Raw genomic sequence first — 17,337 nt, 5'->3', positions numbered from 1 at the left:
CACTGTCCAACATGGACACCTCCAAATCATGCCTTATATTACCAAAACCTCATCACATAAATGCTCTCCTCTAACAGCTGCCATCAAAATGCTTGGCCATTGGTCATCATGAGTGCCTTTCTCAACTAAACAAATCCCATGGAGTTGCACATTCATATAGAGACCAAATTTTCCACCATCCTAAAACACCTGCGGGGGCACTAAGGGTCCATACTGCCCTATGCATTTTGTACCCCTAATTTAAAAAAATGCATATTCAAGCCCCCTTCTTAACTTACTTTCTCCTGTAATTTCTTTCCACAGATCCAAGGACACCAATAGTGGATAATGAAACATTTTCTCAACAACAGGGGCATGCGTATTTGGGGCAGACGTCTCAGTAAAATGCAGTTCAGTTCAGATACTGGAATGTGCTACTTAAGTACACTAAATAATGGCTACTTGACTAATTAATTTGGTACATTAGCATCTGTTAGATAACAGAGTTTCACTGAAACACGAGCAAAGTTAATTATCATTTCCTGATTCCTTCACTGTTTAAAATAAATACACATGCACACAATACTACCACCTTGTAAGTCCTACAATCCAAACTATATTCCAATTTTGCGCAATGTGTGAAGAGGAAAAGTACAATTGCTTTACTGATCAAATCAGCTGGAAGATCTGCAGGTATCCACAAAAGCTTCTGATGAGAAAAAGTCATTTGACAGGGTGAAGAGACTCCAATTAAATAAAAGACTATGTAGATAAACTATTAAAAATTGATATACAGTTAAAACTCAGCATTTGTCAAAGTATGTTTTATTTAGAAATACCAACTTACTTTATAACTTGGAAAAGTGTTCTATACAATTGAGTGAATATATCATTACTATCCTCCAGTTCAAAGCAGATATTATATGACTTGACCCAGGCAATGTTCTGCAATGAAACAAAGAAAATCTCGATAATTTCACTTATTTCTATAATTGGAGAAATTAAAAGAAAACCAAGTGAAAAAAAAAACAAAATTATGCATTGGTTTGTCTAGACTAAGTTCCCAGTTAATGCTAATGCCATCAAAAAGAAATGCTCAAGGCAATTCAAGTCAGTGAGAGAAAAAGAAAGGGAGGTACTTGAAGACCAGGACATTTCAAAGACCATGCTAGATTTTCTGATAATTGCTAGAATAATGGCGTAGACTGAAAAAAAAAGACCGGAGAGGGCAGAAGAAACATCCATTGTTAGCACAAATATTATTTCCCTAATCTGTACAACCATATTCATGTGTGCAACATTCCAAATACAAACATTCACTAATGTGAAGGGGAAAGAAAACAGTTTGGGACGCGTGCATCAGTGGCTGGGTCAGCACTTATTGCACATCATGCACTGGTAGTCGATGGTCTTCTTCAAACACTGTACTCCATTTGATGTAAGTTAGACCCACAACACCATTTGAGATTTTGTTCCTTCAATAGCATTGGGTCAGCAATCTATTTTCAAAATGAGGATACACAGTAACTTGGAGGGGGATTTATAGATATTGCAGGAGATGGTATTCCCATACATCTGCTGTCCTAGTCTTTCTAGATGGTACTGGTTGAAGGTTTGGAAAGTGCGAAGGAACCTTGCTGAATTTCACTGTTATTTAGTGTCAGTTGTGACTCAATGCCAAATCAAGGGCGCTGTTTTGTCCTGGGTGGCGTCAGGCTTGAACTCATCCAGGCAATGAGGAGTATTCCACCATAATGCTCACTTGCGCCTCAAGGATGGTGGAGGGATGTGGGGAGTCAGGAGGTGATTCCGATTATACATGTTCGGTCCAATTTCTGGTCAACGTTAACAGCCAGGATACTGACAGAGAAATTCCACAATGGTAATGCACAGAATGTAAAAGGAGTGATGGAGATTGCATGGCACATGTGGAACAGAACGGTGACTTGCCACTGGTCAGCCCAAAACCCAGATAATGTCCAGTTCTTACTTCATTCAGACATGGACTGCCTCAGTATCTGAGCAGTCAGGATTGGTACGGAGAACTCTGCAATCAACCCCACTTCTGACATTAATGATCGAGGAAGTTCAGGGAAGAATCAAAAGCCTATAAACTACTCCTAGGAGTCTCTCAATTGGGATGCAACACTTAGAAGGCAGGCAGGCAAAATAGGTCAAAAAAAAATAGACAATAGAATTTTGATGCTTATACCTGGACGGGTTTATGACGACAGATTTTTTAAAGAAGAGTTAGGTATGTCAGTGTAAGATAGACAAATGTGATTACCGTTGGTAGACAAGAGACTAAAATTAAATAATGGACATCTCAAGGTGTATATATTGAAATAAATTTCATAAGTTAACGAAAGAGTACCAGAACACAATACTGATGCATTGTTCTGTTTCAACAAGGTATTGAATAATTGATTGGAAATGGGTAGAAGAAGGAAGCAATAAAATTAAAATGGATTTTAAAAAAGTCAGGTTTTAAAAAGTCAGTTAAAAATGGGAAGAGGATAGGTTTCTGCATTTCTTATTTTTGTTCCACATTGTAGTTAAGACCAACAACTGTTTTACACTTAAACCAAAAAAAATTAGATTTTATAAATACCTGTATGTTTTGTGTAAACAGAGTGGTTACTCTTCCCTTGGATTGAGACTCCATATATTCAATGATCTCAATAGGAGGAATAATTGATTTCTTAAAGCAAATTTGTATGACTCACCTCAAGCAAGTAGAAATATCTGTTAAACTGTGCACTTTTTGTATCTTCTAACCCCTTAAGCTGTCTTGTTATGAACATAAATATATCCTAAACAGAACAAAATTGAATATTTACAAAATTTCAAATTATTGACTGACTTGAGAAATAAAGACTTAACATTCATGAACGCAAAACAACAACTGAACATATTAGAAACTCAGTGGATGTATGGGGTGGCGTGGGAAAGAAAGGAAGGAGGAGGAGGAGGGGAAAGGGAAAGAAGACCAGGGCATTAAAAAAAACAAATATTTTTAAAAATAAAAAAGGATATGAAAAGCTACCTTCAGTTTATCTGGTGATGTATAGGGTGCCTCTGGGGCATAGATTCTAAAAATATCAGCTAGGCAGCAAGCAACAAGCAGACGTACATCCTTGTCAGGATGTTTCAAGAAAAAATCAGAAGCAAGATGCAATGCTAAATTCAGATACAGCTCCTTCTCATCCTCGGAATCTTGGTCCATATCCATGAAAGTTTTTACAACCATCTAAAAAGATAATAGATCAAATTACATTTTTGTGAACACTAGTTTAGTTACTACATTATGTTGAAGCTAACGGTTGCATTTCAACGCAAAAGAGGTACAAATTAAATTTATCCTTTGCAAGTTAACACATGGTTTCCTTCTACAGTACTGTACAAAAATATGCATTCATACTTGCAACCCAGAGTAGCTTCTTCAAACTCTTATATACAACTTATTTGCAATACCAGACTCCTCAAAAGACAAAACTTGCAGTTTAAAACATCAACAACAGGCAGCTACAGGACACACCAACAAAACCACCACTTTCGCGATCGTGCTTTTTTATTTTTACGCAATATCTTAAACAATCTTGATTCAACTTGCAGCTTCCCCATTTGTGTTCAGTCTGCAGGAATAGTGGAAACATTGTTGTCTACTGAAGCAGGCATAATTTGAAAAGCAATCAGGAAAAAAAGTGAATAAGTTTACCTTGTTTAAGCTTACAAACTTATTAAAGCAACAGTTCAAAAGAAGAAATGCCACATTTTAGGATATTCAGTCCATGATGGATTTGCACCATGATGACCCACACTCAGATAAATTTCTGTATTTTCCTTTGCACTATATGCAAAATGTGGGAACATGCAAAGAATCAATTGGTTTCCTGATTATATCATTACATCCAAACTAAACACCCTTCTGACCAGAGGTTGGCATAGAGATTAAAAGCATATTTTAAAAAAACAGGTAAATAGAAAGTTAAGTGCAATTGGGGTAGTCACCCAGTGTCACCTGTTTGACAGTTACAGAACGAACTGAGTTTTGATGCAAGAAAAAGGAAAAAAAAATTCTTCACAAATGGAACAGGTTTCAATTTGGCAGCCTGAAGTCTACTGGCAGCCGAGTGTTGGTGTTTGTTATTCAGTTGCAGGGAGTTGATGATGACAAAAAAGGGCAAGTAAATGTGGACTGGTTAAGACCCATTGCTGCTATTTGATGATACCAGAACACTTCTGACCTACGCAAATGAAAGATGTCATGCACCTTGTCTTGTTAAAACTGATTTCCAGGATGACAGTGGCTGCAAGTGAAATGTGATTTAAGGAGTAATTCAGGCTTTATATCATGGAGGGCAGACCATCTAACTCAGTCTCTTGTTTGTAGATTTAGAAAAAATGATTACATAGCAAGATCAGACAGATGGACGACTGCCAGAAAAGTTAAGATAGTTCAGAAATCTCCTCAGGCTATTGCTCTCTCAAACGGATACTCAGTTTTGGTTACTTTTTGAAAAAGGGATAATTTCTCAGTAAAATATACAGGGAGTCAGAGCTTTGACATGAAGAATCAATCCTACCTTAGAGTTTGACAAAATTTAAATCAGTAATGGTTATAAAGGACTCTCCTGTCACAGGCACAGACAGGAAATTCTGCAGAAGTGAGCATGAACGTAGAATAGGAGAAAAAAAGTGAGGACTGGAGATGTTGGAGACTAGAGTCAAAAAGCGTGGCGCTGAAAAAGCACAGCAGGTTAGGCAGCATCAGAGGAGGAGAGTCAACATTTCAGGCATGAGATCTTCATCAGATTTGTGGGAGGTGCCCAAGGGGACAGAGATAAGTAGAAGAGGGGTGGATAGCTGGAAGGTGATTGGTAGATGCAGCTGGGTGGGAGCAGGGGAGGGAATTGTGATAGGTTGATGGGTGGGAAGGAAGATTGACAGATAGGACAGTTCAAGAGGATGGTGCCAAATTGGAGGGTTGGATCTGGGCTGAGGTGGGACGTGTGTGAAATGAGGAAACTGGTGAAAACTTGACACTGATGCAATGTGGTTCCCATCTATCTGCTCCACCTTCTGCTCAGACCTCTGCCTTCCTAGTTACCCTCTTCCCCATCCTCTTCCTATTTTTCTCTCAGCCTCCTTGGGCACCCCCACATCCCTGAAGGGCTTATGCCCAAAACGTAGAGACTCTCCTGTTCCTCAGATGCTGCCTGACCTGCTGGGCTTTTCCAGCACCAGGATTAATGATGTCTCAAAAACATCTGTAACATTGTTAGGGTAGAGTGAGAAACAGGAAGTCTGTGCAAGGGGTCTAATCTCATACCTATTACAGATACTTGGATGAGAGATGGACAGGATTAGCAGCTCAATGTTCTCATTTCCAGATGCTACAAGAGGGCTAGGAAGACAAGCTAAAGAGGAGAAAGAGTAGTGTTTTTGACTAAGAAAACATTACTGCTACAACTAGAGAAGATATTACCGAAAAATCAGTCTGTGAAAATATATAGGTTGAAATTAGAAATAAAAGAGGAATAATCACCTTGAAGGGATTGTACTATACTCCCTCTAAGTCAGAGGGAAATTGATGAACAAATATGTAGAGAGATCTCAAGTATATACAAGAATAAGGTAACTGTAATTTTAGGGGATTTTAATTTTCCAAACATTAACAGTATGGTAATCTCAGTCAAAGGTTTGGACAGCGAAGAATTTATTAAAAATGTTCAAGAAAAAAAAAGCAAATATGTATATGTCCCTATGAGGGAAGGAACAAAATGTGACCTTCTCTTGGGGAATAAGATAGGGCAAGTGACTGAAGTGATAATAAGGCAACACTTTGCCGTCAGTGATCATAATTCTATTAGTTTAAAACAGAGTTATGGAAAAACATAAGACTTTCATAAAACTTGGTTTTTAGTTGGAGCAAGAAGATTTCAAATGCTTGGAGTACCAAGAGGGAAGCAGTGTGGATCTTGCAGCTGCTCCTCAAATTGCAGGCTTAGTTAAAAGATTTATTACCAGTTTTTTCTTAAAAGTTATTGCAGTCATTATATTTTAAGATTTTTATTCATTTTGTTTCAATAACAAAAAGTCTTTTTTTGAAAATAATCACCTTTTTGGGTTTTTTTGTAAAAAAACACCAGGGTCTCCAGTGAATGACTGAGTTTTTTTTTAAATTCACAAGTTAAAAAAGACTGTTTCAGAGTGTTTTTTTGACATTGCAAAAATTATTTTTTTAAAAAAAGGAGTTGTATTTTTGTTTTAAGTCATCCTACACGTGGTTGGCTCTGGAAAAGATTTTTTTTCTATTAGATAAATTTAATGAAGTGGAGTCATTTTTATTCAGTTAAACAGCCAAGTGATTGATCTTATTTAAGTTTTGTAGGTTTAATATATGGATTTTTAAATTGTTTCCATTTTAACTTTACTTTCTGTAGGTAATGAAAGGCAATTATTTTATATATAAAGGTGTTATTGAAAGATGCTTTTTTTGGCTTAATGTTATTAAGGGCATATCTCAGGTACAGAATGAGATGGCTAGCAGATTTAGAGAAGTTATCATACAGCAGGATTAGTCAGATAGATAGGTGACTGTCAGGAAAGGTCAGAAGGTAGCTCAAAGTCGCCGGTGGATATTCCTCTATCAAATAATCTTTGGTTTTTGGAACGGTGGAAGGGGTTAGTCTTTCCAAGGAAAATGGAAATGGCTGTTGGTTATTGGACAGTAAAAAATAATTCTTAGGTTAAGCAGCGTTTGACTAGATTTAATAGATTTATTAGACTCTCCTGGCAGGGGCATAGACAAGAGATTCTGTGACAGGGAGCGTACATTTACAATGGTTGGTTGCTTTCCTGGTGCTACAATCAAGGACATCACTAAGCATTTCAAACATACTGTTAAAGTTGTGACTGAGAAACCAGAAATTATTGTACACATTGGTAGGAATGATATTTTCAGGGAGAAGATTAAAGCAATACACAGTGAATTTAAGAGGTTAGGTAGAAGATTAAAACAAAAAGAACATTAAGTAGTAATTTCTGGTTTACTCCCAATGCCAAACTCAAACAAGGAAAGAAACAAAAAAGGATTTTAAAAAAGGAGGTAAATCAATGGCTGAACAGCTGGTGTATTTTTCAGGGATTCAGGTTTCTGGACAATTGAATGTCTTTTGGGATATCTAACCTCAACTGCAAAGGGATCTGAGTGGGGAGATTTGCTCATTCTACCAAGGGAGACTTTATACTGATAGAAAAGGGGCAAATGGAGGAATTCTAAATAGCAACGTCAGTGGAAGGATTGATGGGAAAGGTTCTGAATGTGAAGAGAGCATGTCAATTAGAAAAGAAAGACAACAGTCAGAACTATAGTAACGCTGAAAAACTAAATTGCATTTTTTTCAATGCAAGGGATCCTCCAGGTAAGGCTATTGAACTCAGGGCATGTTTAAAAACATGGATTCAGACATCATAGTTATTACAGAAACTTGGCTGAGAAATGGACAAGACTGGTAGCTCAGGTTTAGATGCTATAGGAAGGATAGAAAAGGAGACAAAAATTGGGGATGACATTTTTGATTAAGGAATACATTGCTGCTGTAACTAGAGAAGATATTTCTGAAATATTGTTCAGTGAAAATACAGGGGTAGAAATTACCAATAAGCAATGAAAGATCACATTGATGGGATTGTACTACAGGGCCCCCAATAGTAAGAAGGAAATTGAGAAACAAATATGTGAAGAGATCTCAGATCTAGTCAACCATAATAAGGTTTGATAATGGGGGATTTTAGTTTTACAAATATTGACTAGGGCTACCATAGCATTAAAAGGCTTGGACAGTGAAGAATTTGTTACCAAGAATTTTTTTTTAAAAAATCAATATGTAGATGCTCCTACTAGAAAAAGAGCAAAGCTCGATCTTCTTTTGAGCAACAAGGCAGGGCAGGTGACTGAAGTAACGGTGGGGGAACAATTTGGATCTAGCGATCATAATTCCATTCTTTTCAAAATGGTCATACAAAAGGATAAGCCTTCCATAGAAGTTAAAGTTTTTAATTAGAGCAAGGCAAATTTTAAATGGTATGAGACAAGAGCTTTCACAAAAGTTGATTGGAATAGACAATTCGCAAGTAAAAGGACATCTAACAAGTGGTAGAAATTCAAGATTGTGATGAGGCAGAGTTCAGAGGCATTATGTTTTTGTTGTAATGAAGGGTAAGGCTGGTAAGATTAAAGAACAAGAGGATGAATAAAGATATGGAGGTTCTAGTCAAGAATAATAAAAAAAGAGAGAATCTTGGATATAGACAACTTGGTTCAATTGAATCTGTTAATTAATAGATTTAAAAAAAAGTTTGGGCACATTCTTAAGAAAGAAATCAGGAAGGCAAAGAGGGGATATGAGACAGCATTGGCAGAGAAGGTTAAGGATAATCCAAAGAGATTCTATAAATACATTAAGACAAGAGAGTAACCAGAGACAAAATGGGGCCCCAAAAGACCATGGAAGTCATATTTATGTTGAACCCAGAAGATGGGAAGAGATACTAAATAAATATTCTGTGTCGGTCTTTACTGTGGAGAAAGAAATGGAGTCCAGAGAATGGACAGAAACCCTCTTTTTGAAAAAGTTGCCCCCTTCGGTCCCTTTTATATCTTTTCCCTCTCACCCTAAACCTATGCCCTCTAGTTTTGGACGTCCCCCACCCCAGGGAACAGACTTTGTCTATTTACCCTATCCATGTCCCTAATGATTTTATAAACCTCTGTAAAAGGTCACCCCTCAGGCTCCTATGCTGCAGGGAAAATAGCCCTAGCCTATTCAACCTCTCCCTATAACTGAAATCCTCCAACCCTGGCAACATCCTTGTAAATCTTTTCTGCACCTTTTCAAGTTTCACAACATCTTCTGCACACAATATTCCAAAAGTGGCCTAACAAACATTCTGTACAGCCACAACACGACCTCCCAACTCCTATACTCATGCATTGACCAAGAAGGGCAAGCATACCAAACACCTTTGTCGTTATCCTATCCACCTGTGACTCCACTTTCAAGGAATTATGAGCCTGCACTCCAAAGTCTCTTTGTTCAGCAACACACCCCAGGACCTTACCATTAAGGTGTATAAGGCCTGTTTTGATTTTCTTTTCCAAAATGCAGTAGGAGGCTGGTACAATTACTGCATTTTAAAAGGCATCTACATGGGTATATGAATAGGAAGGATTTAGAGGCCAAGTGTTGGCAAATGGGACGAGATAAGGTTAGGATATCTGGTTGGCATGGACAAGTTGGATAGAAGGAAGGGTCCGTTTCCATGCTGTACATCTCTATGACGCTAAATATACTTTGGGGTTTTAAAAGCAGTTCACATAACAGAAGAGGAAATTCAGCAGGTCTAAGAGAATATAAAAAAGGTAGATAAATTTCCACGACCTGACCTAAATGTATCCCAGAATGTTGAGGAAAGTAAGAAAGGAAATAAGAGACCCGTTGCAGAAATATTTTCATTATCTATAACAACAGGTGAGGTGCCTGATGACTGGAGGGTGGCTGATGTTGTACCTTCATTTAAGAAAGATTGTATGGAGAAACCCGGGAACTGTAGAACTGGGTGAAATTGTTGGATGTGGTTGTAAAACATACAACTTTTGGACAAACTTGGTTGAGTTTGAGAAGTTACCAAAAAGGTGGATGACAGCAGAGCAGTAGTTGTTATGTTATTTGTTTGGACTTTAGTAAAGCCTTTGACAAGTTCCACATGATAGACTAATTAGTGAAGTCAGGTCACATGGAATTCAGGGTGAACTTGCAGACCGTAATGGTGGAGGGCTGCTTTTCAGACTGGAGGGCTGTGACCAGTCAGTCATGTCCCAAAGCCATCAGTTCTGGGTCCTCATTTGTTTCTCATTGAAATAAGTGATTTGGTTGAGAATATAGAAGGTATTAATAGTTACTTTGTGGAGGATAGTAGACAGTAAAGGTTATCTCAGATTACAAAGGGATTTTCACGACATGGGTCAGATGGGCTGAAAAATGGCAGAGAGAGTTCAACCTGAATAAATGAGATGTTGCATTTTGGTATAACAAATAAGGGTGCGACTTATACAATTAATGATAGAGCCTTGGGCAGTGTTGTAGAACAGAGATACCTAGGGGTGCAGGTACACAATTGTTTGAAATGTGCGTCACATGTAGATTGGGCGGGGGGGGGGGGGGGGGTAATAAAAAGGCATTTGCCTTCATTGCAAAAGCATGTTCAGAGTCACTACGTTACTTTAGTGAAAAGGTAAGGCTAGTAGGATTAGAGAGATCAATGAGTATAGAAGTTAGGAAGTCATGTTGAGGTTGTACCAGACATTTGTGAGGCCTCTTGTGGAGTACTGTGCCCAGTTGTAGGAAGGATATTATCAAGCTGGACAGGTTTCCAAAGGAGGTTTACCAGGATGTTGTCGGGCATGGAAGGTTTGGCAAAAAACTGGAGTGTAAGATTTTGAGAGTTTATAAAATAATGAGAGGTATAGTTAAGAGTTAATGATAGTTGTCTTTTCCCTAAGATGGGGGATTTCAAGACTAGGGGACATATATCTCTGTCCTCTCACCTTAGCATATGAAAAAAAGACAGGGGCATTTTTTTTTAAATACAGAGGGGAGTTTATGTTGGAATGAACTTCCTGAGAAAGTGGTGGATGCAGGTACAATTACAAAATGTTCAAAATTACACATGGATGGATACATGAATAGGAAAGGTTTAGAGGGATATGGGCAGAGTGGGACTAGTTTAGTTTGGGATGATAATGCAGTGCAGACTGGTTGGACCGAATGGTCTGTTTCCATGCTGTAGAACAACTTTCAGCAATCAAATGGTGTAAACTATTCACAAGTGAAGGGGCATCTGATAAGCAGGAGGCCTTCAAAAGTATGTTCAGAGTAATTATGTTACATTAGAGTGAAAAGGTAAGGCTAGTAGGATTAGAGAACAATGGACAAATACAGATATGGAGGTTCTAGTCAAGAATAAAAAGAATCTATTAGATTGTAGATACATTTGAGCCAAGTGATCTCTTTAGGAATATTAAAATCAGAAAATCTCAAGGTCTCGGTAGAAACATTTCAAAGAGGTGTTTCCAACACTGATCAAAAGCAACCTTGGCTTACTGAAATGCTGCCGAGAACAGTACTGGACATCGATAGGTGCCCAGGCACTGTCTCCAAATGACTGACCATCTGCTCTTTCTCTCTCCCCACACTTTCCAGGGAGTCCTTCATAGGGGCATACTCTAAACTCCCCTTCCCCAGAATCTCCTGAGTGCGAAAGTGGAATTTGTCACAAGAGTGGGTGGGCGCAGGGTGGGAACAGACGGGGTTGGATGGGTAAGGGAGTTTGGGGGGGGGGGGGGGGAGGAGAAGCGCATGGACAAGGGATGGGGTGGACAAGGTTGGAGGTGGGGCAGGGGCTCGCTCGTGATTTATTGCTGCCTAGTCTCCTGAACAGGGAGCAAAAACTTAGCAAGTGCTCGCTGTGTCAATCGCATTGAACTGGGAAGGGGGGAGACACGGAAGGCTTCAGCGATGCTGCGGGTCCCTTACACACAAGGGTGTCTGCTCAGAAACAAACCTTGAGACACAGAGAGGGGTAACAAGGCAGCCAGAACAAGAAAAAAAAAGGAAACTTCTGAAAACTCCAAGCCCCAGGAGGAGAGGCATGGAATCAAATGAACCAAATAATCAATTAACTGAACAAAATACTGCCCACCCATCTTGTTTGGATAATCAAGGTTCCTCTCAAGTTCGATCACATGGGATTCAGAGTGAGCTTGCCAATTGAGTACGAACTTTGCTAATTGGCAAGAGTGTGATGTAGGGCTGTTTTTCAGAATGGTTATTGTTTACGGATGACACCAAAATTAGTGGTATCATTAAAAGTGAAGGTAGTTACCTAAGAGTACAAATAGATCTTGATCAATTGAGTCAATGAGCAGAAGAGAGGCAGAAAGAGTTTAAATTTGGATAAGTGAGAGATATTCCATGTTGATAATTTATGCTAATTAAAGAAGTAGGGCCTTGGGTACTGTTGCACAGAGACACTTATTGGTTTAGGTACATAATTCTTTGAAGTTTGCAAGACATATAGATAGGGTAGTTAAGAAGGTATTCAGCATGCTTGCCTTCATTGCTCAGATCATGGAGTACAGGAGTTGTGACATCATTTTGAGGTTATACAGGATGTTGGTGAAGCCTCTTCTGGAGTACTGTCTTCAGATCCGGTTGCCCTGTTATCAGGAGGATATTATTAAGCTGGAGAGGGTTCAGTAAAGATTTCCCAGGATGTTGTCAGGAATGGAAGGTTGGAGTCGGAGAGAGAGGCTACGACATTTTTCACTGGAGAGTTGGAGGTGGAGGAGAATCTTATAAAATGAGGGTTTTCAAGGTGGTGAATGGGGGGCTTACGAGATGAGGGAGCATATTTTTAAGCAGAGAGAAGGAAGATTTTAAAAAGACATTAGAAACAATTTTTTTTAAAAACACAGTGAGGCTCATGTATGGATTGAGCTTCCAGAGGAAATGATGGAGACGGATATTGTTAAAACATTTAAATAGACATTTTGACAAAATACATGAAGCAGTTGTTTTTGGAGGGATATGGCCAAGCATAGTCAGGTGGGATTAACTTAGTTTAGGGTTTATCGTTAGCATGGACTAATTGGACCAAAGGGTCTCTGTCCATCTGTATGACTCCATAACTCTCTATGACCGAGTCAAAAAGCACCCGAACAGAAAGAAAGAGATCTCGCATAACAGAGGTGCAGTGGGAATGACTGATTACTTAGTCTCAAATTTGTGCAGGAAAAATGAGAATGCTTGGAAATTTGTTCAATCATGTTGCTGCCTGGCTTCTTAATGAAGTGTCCCAGTTTGAAAGATCCACTGCCTGAACTATGTTCATATTGTTGATTTGTTCTGGCCAAAAAAATGTTTGAAAAAAGGTAAGCTTTGTCCTCCGGTTTTCTTTCGTGTTCCTGTGTAGGCCTTTTCCTTATATTTAAAAAAAAATCAGTTTTCACAGGAGTCATCAACAATACTCTTTTACCAACCATTTTTATTCAAAGTTCCAGGAATACAGCAGATCATACAAGTTTCGTCTTGAGATTCAATATTCTCATGCTTTGTTGTAAAAATCCAGCAATTTCTTTCAATATACAAGTAGCAACCTCAATTCAGTAGCAATGATAAGTTATCTTCGTTGAATATTGTAAACTGCTCCCTGCAGTCCTCATCCTCTGCCTCACTCTCTTTCAAGTTAGTCCTTAAAACCAATTTATTTAACAACATTTTTGGTACGCTGACCTATTATCTCTTGTGGCTCTTTAATAATCCCCTTGCGAACACCTTAGGGTGTTTCATTACTTTTTTAATGATGCTATACGTGCTCATGATTGACATTTTGTACTTCATAGAATCTTGAAACCATTATATGAAAATCTACTTAACCAGTGCTTTCACTGAAGAGAGAATTTAGGCTAGTTGTCTTCAGGCCTCTGAAACCTTAACAGAGTCAGTCTGTCAAAAGGGAGAAACATGGAATGGACTACTTCTTATCATAAAATAAATTAATTAAAAATTATGCTGTAAATAGAGAAGACAGACAGACAGACTGGGACACCAATTTAAAGTCAAATCTTTCATAATTTTTTAACATTATTTTAACTGACACCTTATGAACTGGCACTCTTGATAAACCAGCAAAAATTAAGTCTGAAATACTTTTACTAAACTAAACTAGCCCCAGCTGCCTGCGTTTTGCCCATATCCCTCCAAACCTTCCCTAATCTTGTACTTATCCATTTGTCTTTTAAATGTTCTAACTGTACCTGCATCCATCACTTCCTCTCGCAGTTCAATCCACAGACTGTGTAAAAAAAAGTCACATGTCCTTTTAAAAAAGAAACCCTTGCTCCTCTCACCTTAAAAATATGCCCCTTAATTTTGAACTTGTCCACCCTAAGGAAAAGGACCTTGCTATTCACCTTATCTATCCCCCTCAGTTTTATAAACCTCAGGAAGAACATCCCTCAACCTCCTGCACTCCAAAGGAAGAAGTTCTAGCCTTAATCACCTTGTCTACTAGTGATACAAATGTCAAAGCACTCCATACCCGAACACTAGGTTTTCAGTTCTAAAACAGGACCCGGAGCCCTACCATTAAGTGTTCAAGTCCTGACTTGAGTTTAACCAAAATTGCTCACCTCATATTTATCCAAATTAAACTCCAATTGCCACTCCTCAGCTCACTAACCCAATTGATCAAGATCTCAAACTAATCCTCAGCCTCCCCAAATCCATTCCAATCCACTCCCAAAAAAATCCAAAAGGGGACAAACATTTCTTTGTCAGCTTGGAATGCTTTTTAAGGATCTTCCAAGATAACTCTTCCTTATGGAAGAGTTATTGCTTGAACAATCACAGTGATTTACAGTTGTCTGAAACATAATTTAATATAATTACAAACCTTTAATCTTCGAACCATTTCCTCCTTTGATATTTTATCAGAGATCTCTTTCACTCCAGGTGGATATGTAATTTTTCCATCATTGGCCTTTGGCTTGGCATGAGCCATGGTTATAGATCACGTTTCCTCCCTTTAAAAAAAAGAGAAAGAATTAAGTCACCGTATAGACTTTCCTGTTAAAGAGAATTTTTTTATTATGCCCAGCATGGTAAAAGGATTTGCACTCGTCTATCAACAGTGATTGAAATAACCGTTATGACTGCATCTTGAATTCGTTTAACCTGAAGGCAAAGGGATCTGTGTTAGTGCTGTAAAGGTTTTTTGTTTAAAAAGAAAAAAAAGGTCAGAAAGTCAAAGGTAAGGTCAACCTGGCACATTCATTTAAATGCATTAATTCCAGGAATACATATAGCTGTAGTTAAGTGCTGAGCAGATTCTGTTGTGGCAATAGAATAAAATACGTTTATACCTTGAGTTTACAAAGAAACAAAAAAAGTGAAACCATTTGTTTTGTTTTAATTTCACTTCAGAAATAAAAAGTTTGGCAAACAAAGGGAAAAGGTCTAAAAGAGAAGCTCACTTCAGAAAAAGTGGTACCATAATAGTGTATAGTTCAAGTTTGTGAAGCTTGCAAGTCAATACAGTCTGGGGTGGAAATTTTTGTGTTGCAAAAAAACTGAAAAAGATTCAGTCATCAGAACAGTGAAAGATTTATGCCATCAGACCCAAAGGAATCACAAAATTTCACAGTCAAAATAGAAATAGGAGTACTCCTCTCTGGATTGCAATTTCATATTTAGGACTTGTGACACATGACAAACCAGTCAGTCAATTATTATTATGAGAACATCTGAAGCTGTTAATTAACTAACGCAAATTAAAACATATGATCCATCAACATAGGATTTTGCCATCAAGAAGGGTCATAATAGCATAGCTCAGTTCAATACAAATATTCAGCTAAACTGTGCTTCGATTTCACGTCCCAAAATGAAACAAAATCATTGTCGCAGCATCAATGTTTAGAATCAGGGGCACATCTTCCAAAGTTGAGCTCACCAATGTCACAAAAGGAGAGTGATAATGAAAATTACACGAGTACACCATTCAGAGTTGATAACTACATTTTATTGCATTCTATCCCCATCCTCACCAAGGCTTGAATGTTAGGAAAGTGAGGAAGTGAGTTACTGATCACAGGGTTTTGAGGTCTTCTCCAGCAATTGCTTGATGCCTCATTCCCAAGTGAACATCCCTATTTCTGACCTAATGATGGAGGGAAGGTCTTGATTAAGCAGCTGAACATGATTGGGCCTCGGACACTACCCTGAGGGACACGTGATGAGATGCCCTGTAGCGAAGAGGACTAATCTTCTACAAACATCTTCTTATGTGCCAGATATGAATTAAACAGAATAGCAAAATTGGAGTCAAAATTTTTTTTAAAAATTAGTCTTTACCACACCATTCCTCAGCTCAATAACCTTCCTATCTTTCCCGTTGTTTCTTCCAATCAGGGTGCATGGTTTCAGTTCCATCTAACCACCAATTTTTCATTATTTAATCTTGGCTATTTAGTTACAGTATGGTAACTTCTTTTAGGGGCTTTCCCAGTTTTGCTTCTCCAGCCACCATTCCTGCAGAAAATTCTGAACCCATCTAAATTCAGAGAGCCTTCCTCCAACCATATTTTCCCATCAATCCCAACCCAGTTTGAGAGAACACCGCACAGTAGCTTCTTCCTTCTCTAAATCCATTTGTTTATTTTTGCACAGGCAATTCTCAAGTGCACTCCTGAGAATCACATCCATTACTGCACACAAATCAATTCAAATTTAAGACATTATGGTGCTCATCATGCATCCACGTGGATACCACAGTCGTTTGTGATGAGATGTATAAAACGTTGTCATCTGTAAAACAACATTGAGGCATTACTTAGCTTGACTCAAGATAGGTCTGGATTTTGAGAAGAAATAGTATCAGATCTCAGACAACAGTTGCACTCATATCATGAAGCTGCTGCAAAATTGTCAAGCGGTTTCTTGGACATTCAAATCTTGGAAAAGCAACTGAGAGTCTCATGATCAATTCAGAGCAATACTTTAGTCAAGTTAATGAAAGCTGGAATTGGTAGGTTTTTCATCCCCTCAAAATGTATTTGTATTTCCTTGCTCACAAACACATGTAGAGGTTCCTCTGGCAAGATTTCCTCAGCCATAGAAAATGGATGAATCAGGCAACGTGAGAGGATTGTTCTTTCTCAGAATAAGAGGAAAATACCTTGACTAATAAATCATGCTGTGGAAACGGTCACTTTCCTGGGGTTCAGTTAGGGAGCATGTAGGGGAAGAAAAAAAAAGCAAAAGCAAGCAAGCGAGCATGCACAAGAGAGAAAGATTCTACTTCAGCCGTAGTCTGACTGATTGAGAGTTCAAAAGTCAACCTCACTGCTCACCTGTGCCCCTCACCCATATGCAAGAGGATTATCATGCCAACACAACTTCTTTAGTCACACATCTTCTGAAAAACTCTTAACAGGTTTTTGGTCAGCCTGTTGCATTGTGTTTCAGTTTGGTCCAGGTGAACTATTACTGCAGGGTAAACAAGTTTTATGGTGGCAATGAAACATTTGAATAAGGAATATGCTAGAAACTAATGTCTGAATATATTACAGGAGTAAAACAAAGCAGTGAGCAACATTCTGGATGCTCAAGAGGCCTATCTGCAGCATAATCAGAGTAAGGTCATAAACTTTAGTGATGACGGTCTAAAAAGGAAACCAAAAATATGCAACCTCTACACAGAATATGAAAATGAATTTCTGTTCACAACAGT

The 17,337-nt window shown here is 38.3% G+C and overlaps 1 protein-coding gene across 1 annotated transcript in view; it reads right to left on the bottom strand.

Moving 5' to 3' along the window:
* Positions 1–17,337, bottom strand: part of pds5b (PDS5 cohesin associated factor B) — a 237,068-nt gene that overhangs the window by 188,577 nt on the left and 31,154 nt on the right. The window contains exons 2-5 of the mRNA XM_060826137.1: positions 14,500–14,629; positions 3,026–3,229; positions 2,706–2,792; positions 827–924 (exon numbers count right to left, since the gene is read on the bottom strand). Of these exons, the coding sequence (XP_060682120.1) occupies positions 827–924; positions 2,706–2,792; positions 3,026–3,229; positions 14,500–14,607 (497 nt within the window). The 5' untranslated portion in view covers positions 14,608–14,629. The remainder of the gene's footprint in view (positions 1–826; positions 925–2,705; positions 2,793–3,025; positions 3,230–14,499; positions 14,630–17,337) is intronic.

The sequence above is a fragment of the Hemiscyllium ocellatum genome, chromosome 6 (genome assembly GCF_020745735.1).
Source record: "Hemiscyllium ocellatum isolate sHemOce1 chromosome 6, sHemOce1.pat.X.cur, whole genome shotgun sequence".
Classification (NCBI taxonomy): domain Eukaryota; kingdom Metazoa; phylum Chordata; class Chondrichthyes; order Orectolobiformes; family Hemiscylliidae; genus Hemiscyllium; species Hemiscyllium ocellatum.
This window is presented reverse-complemented; position numbering and strand designations above follow the sequence as displayed.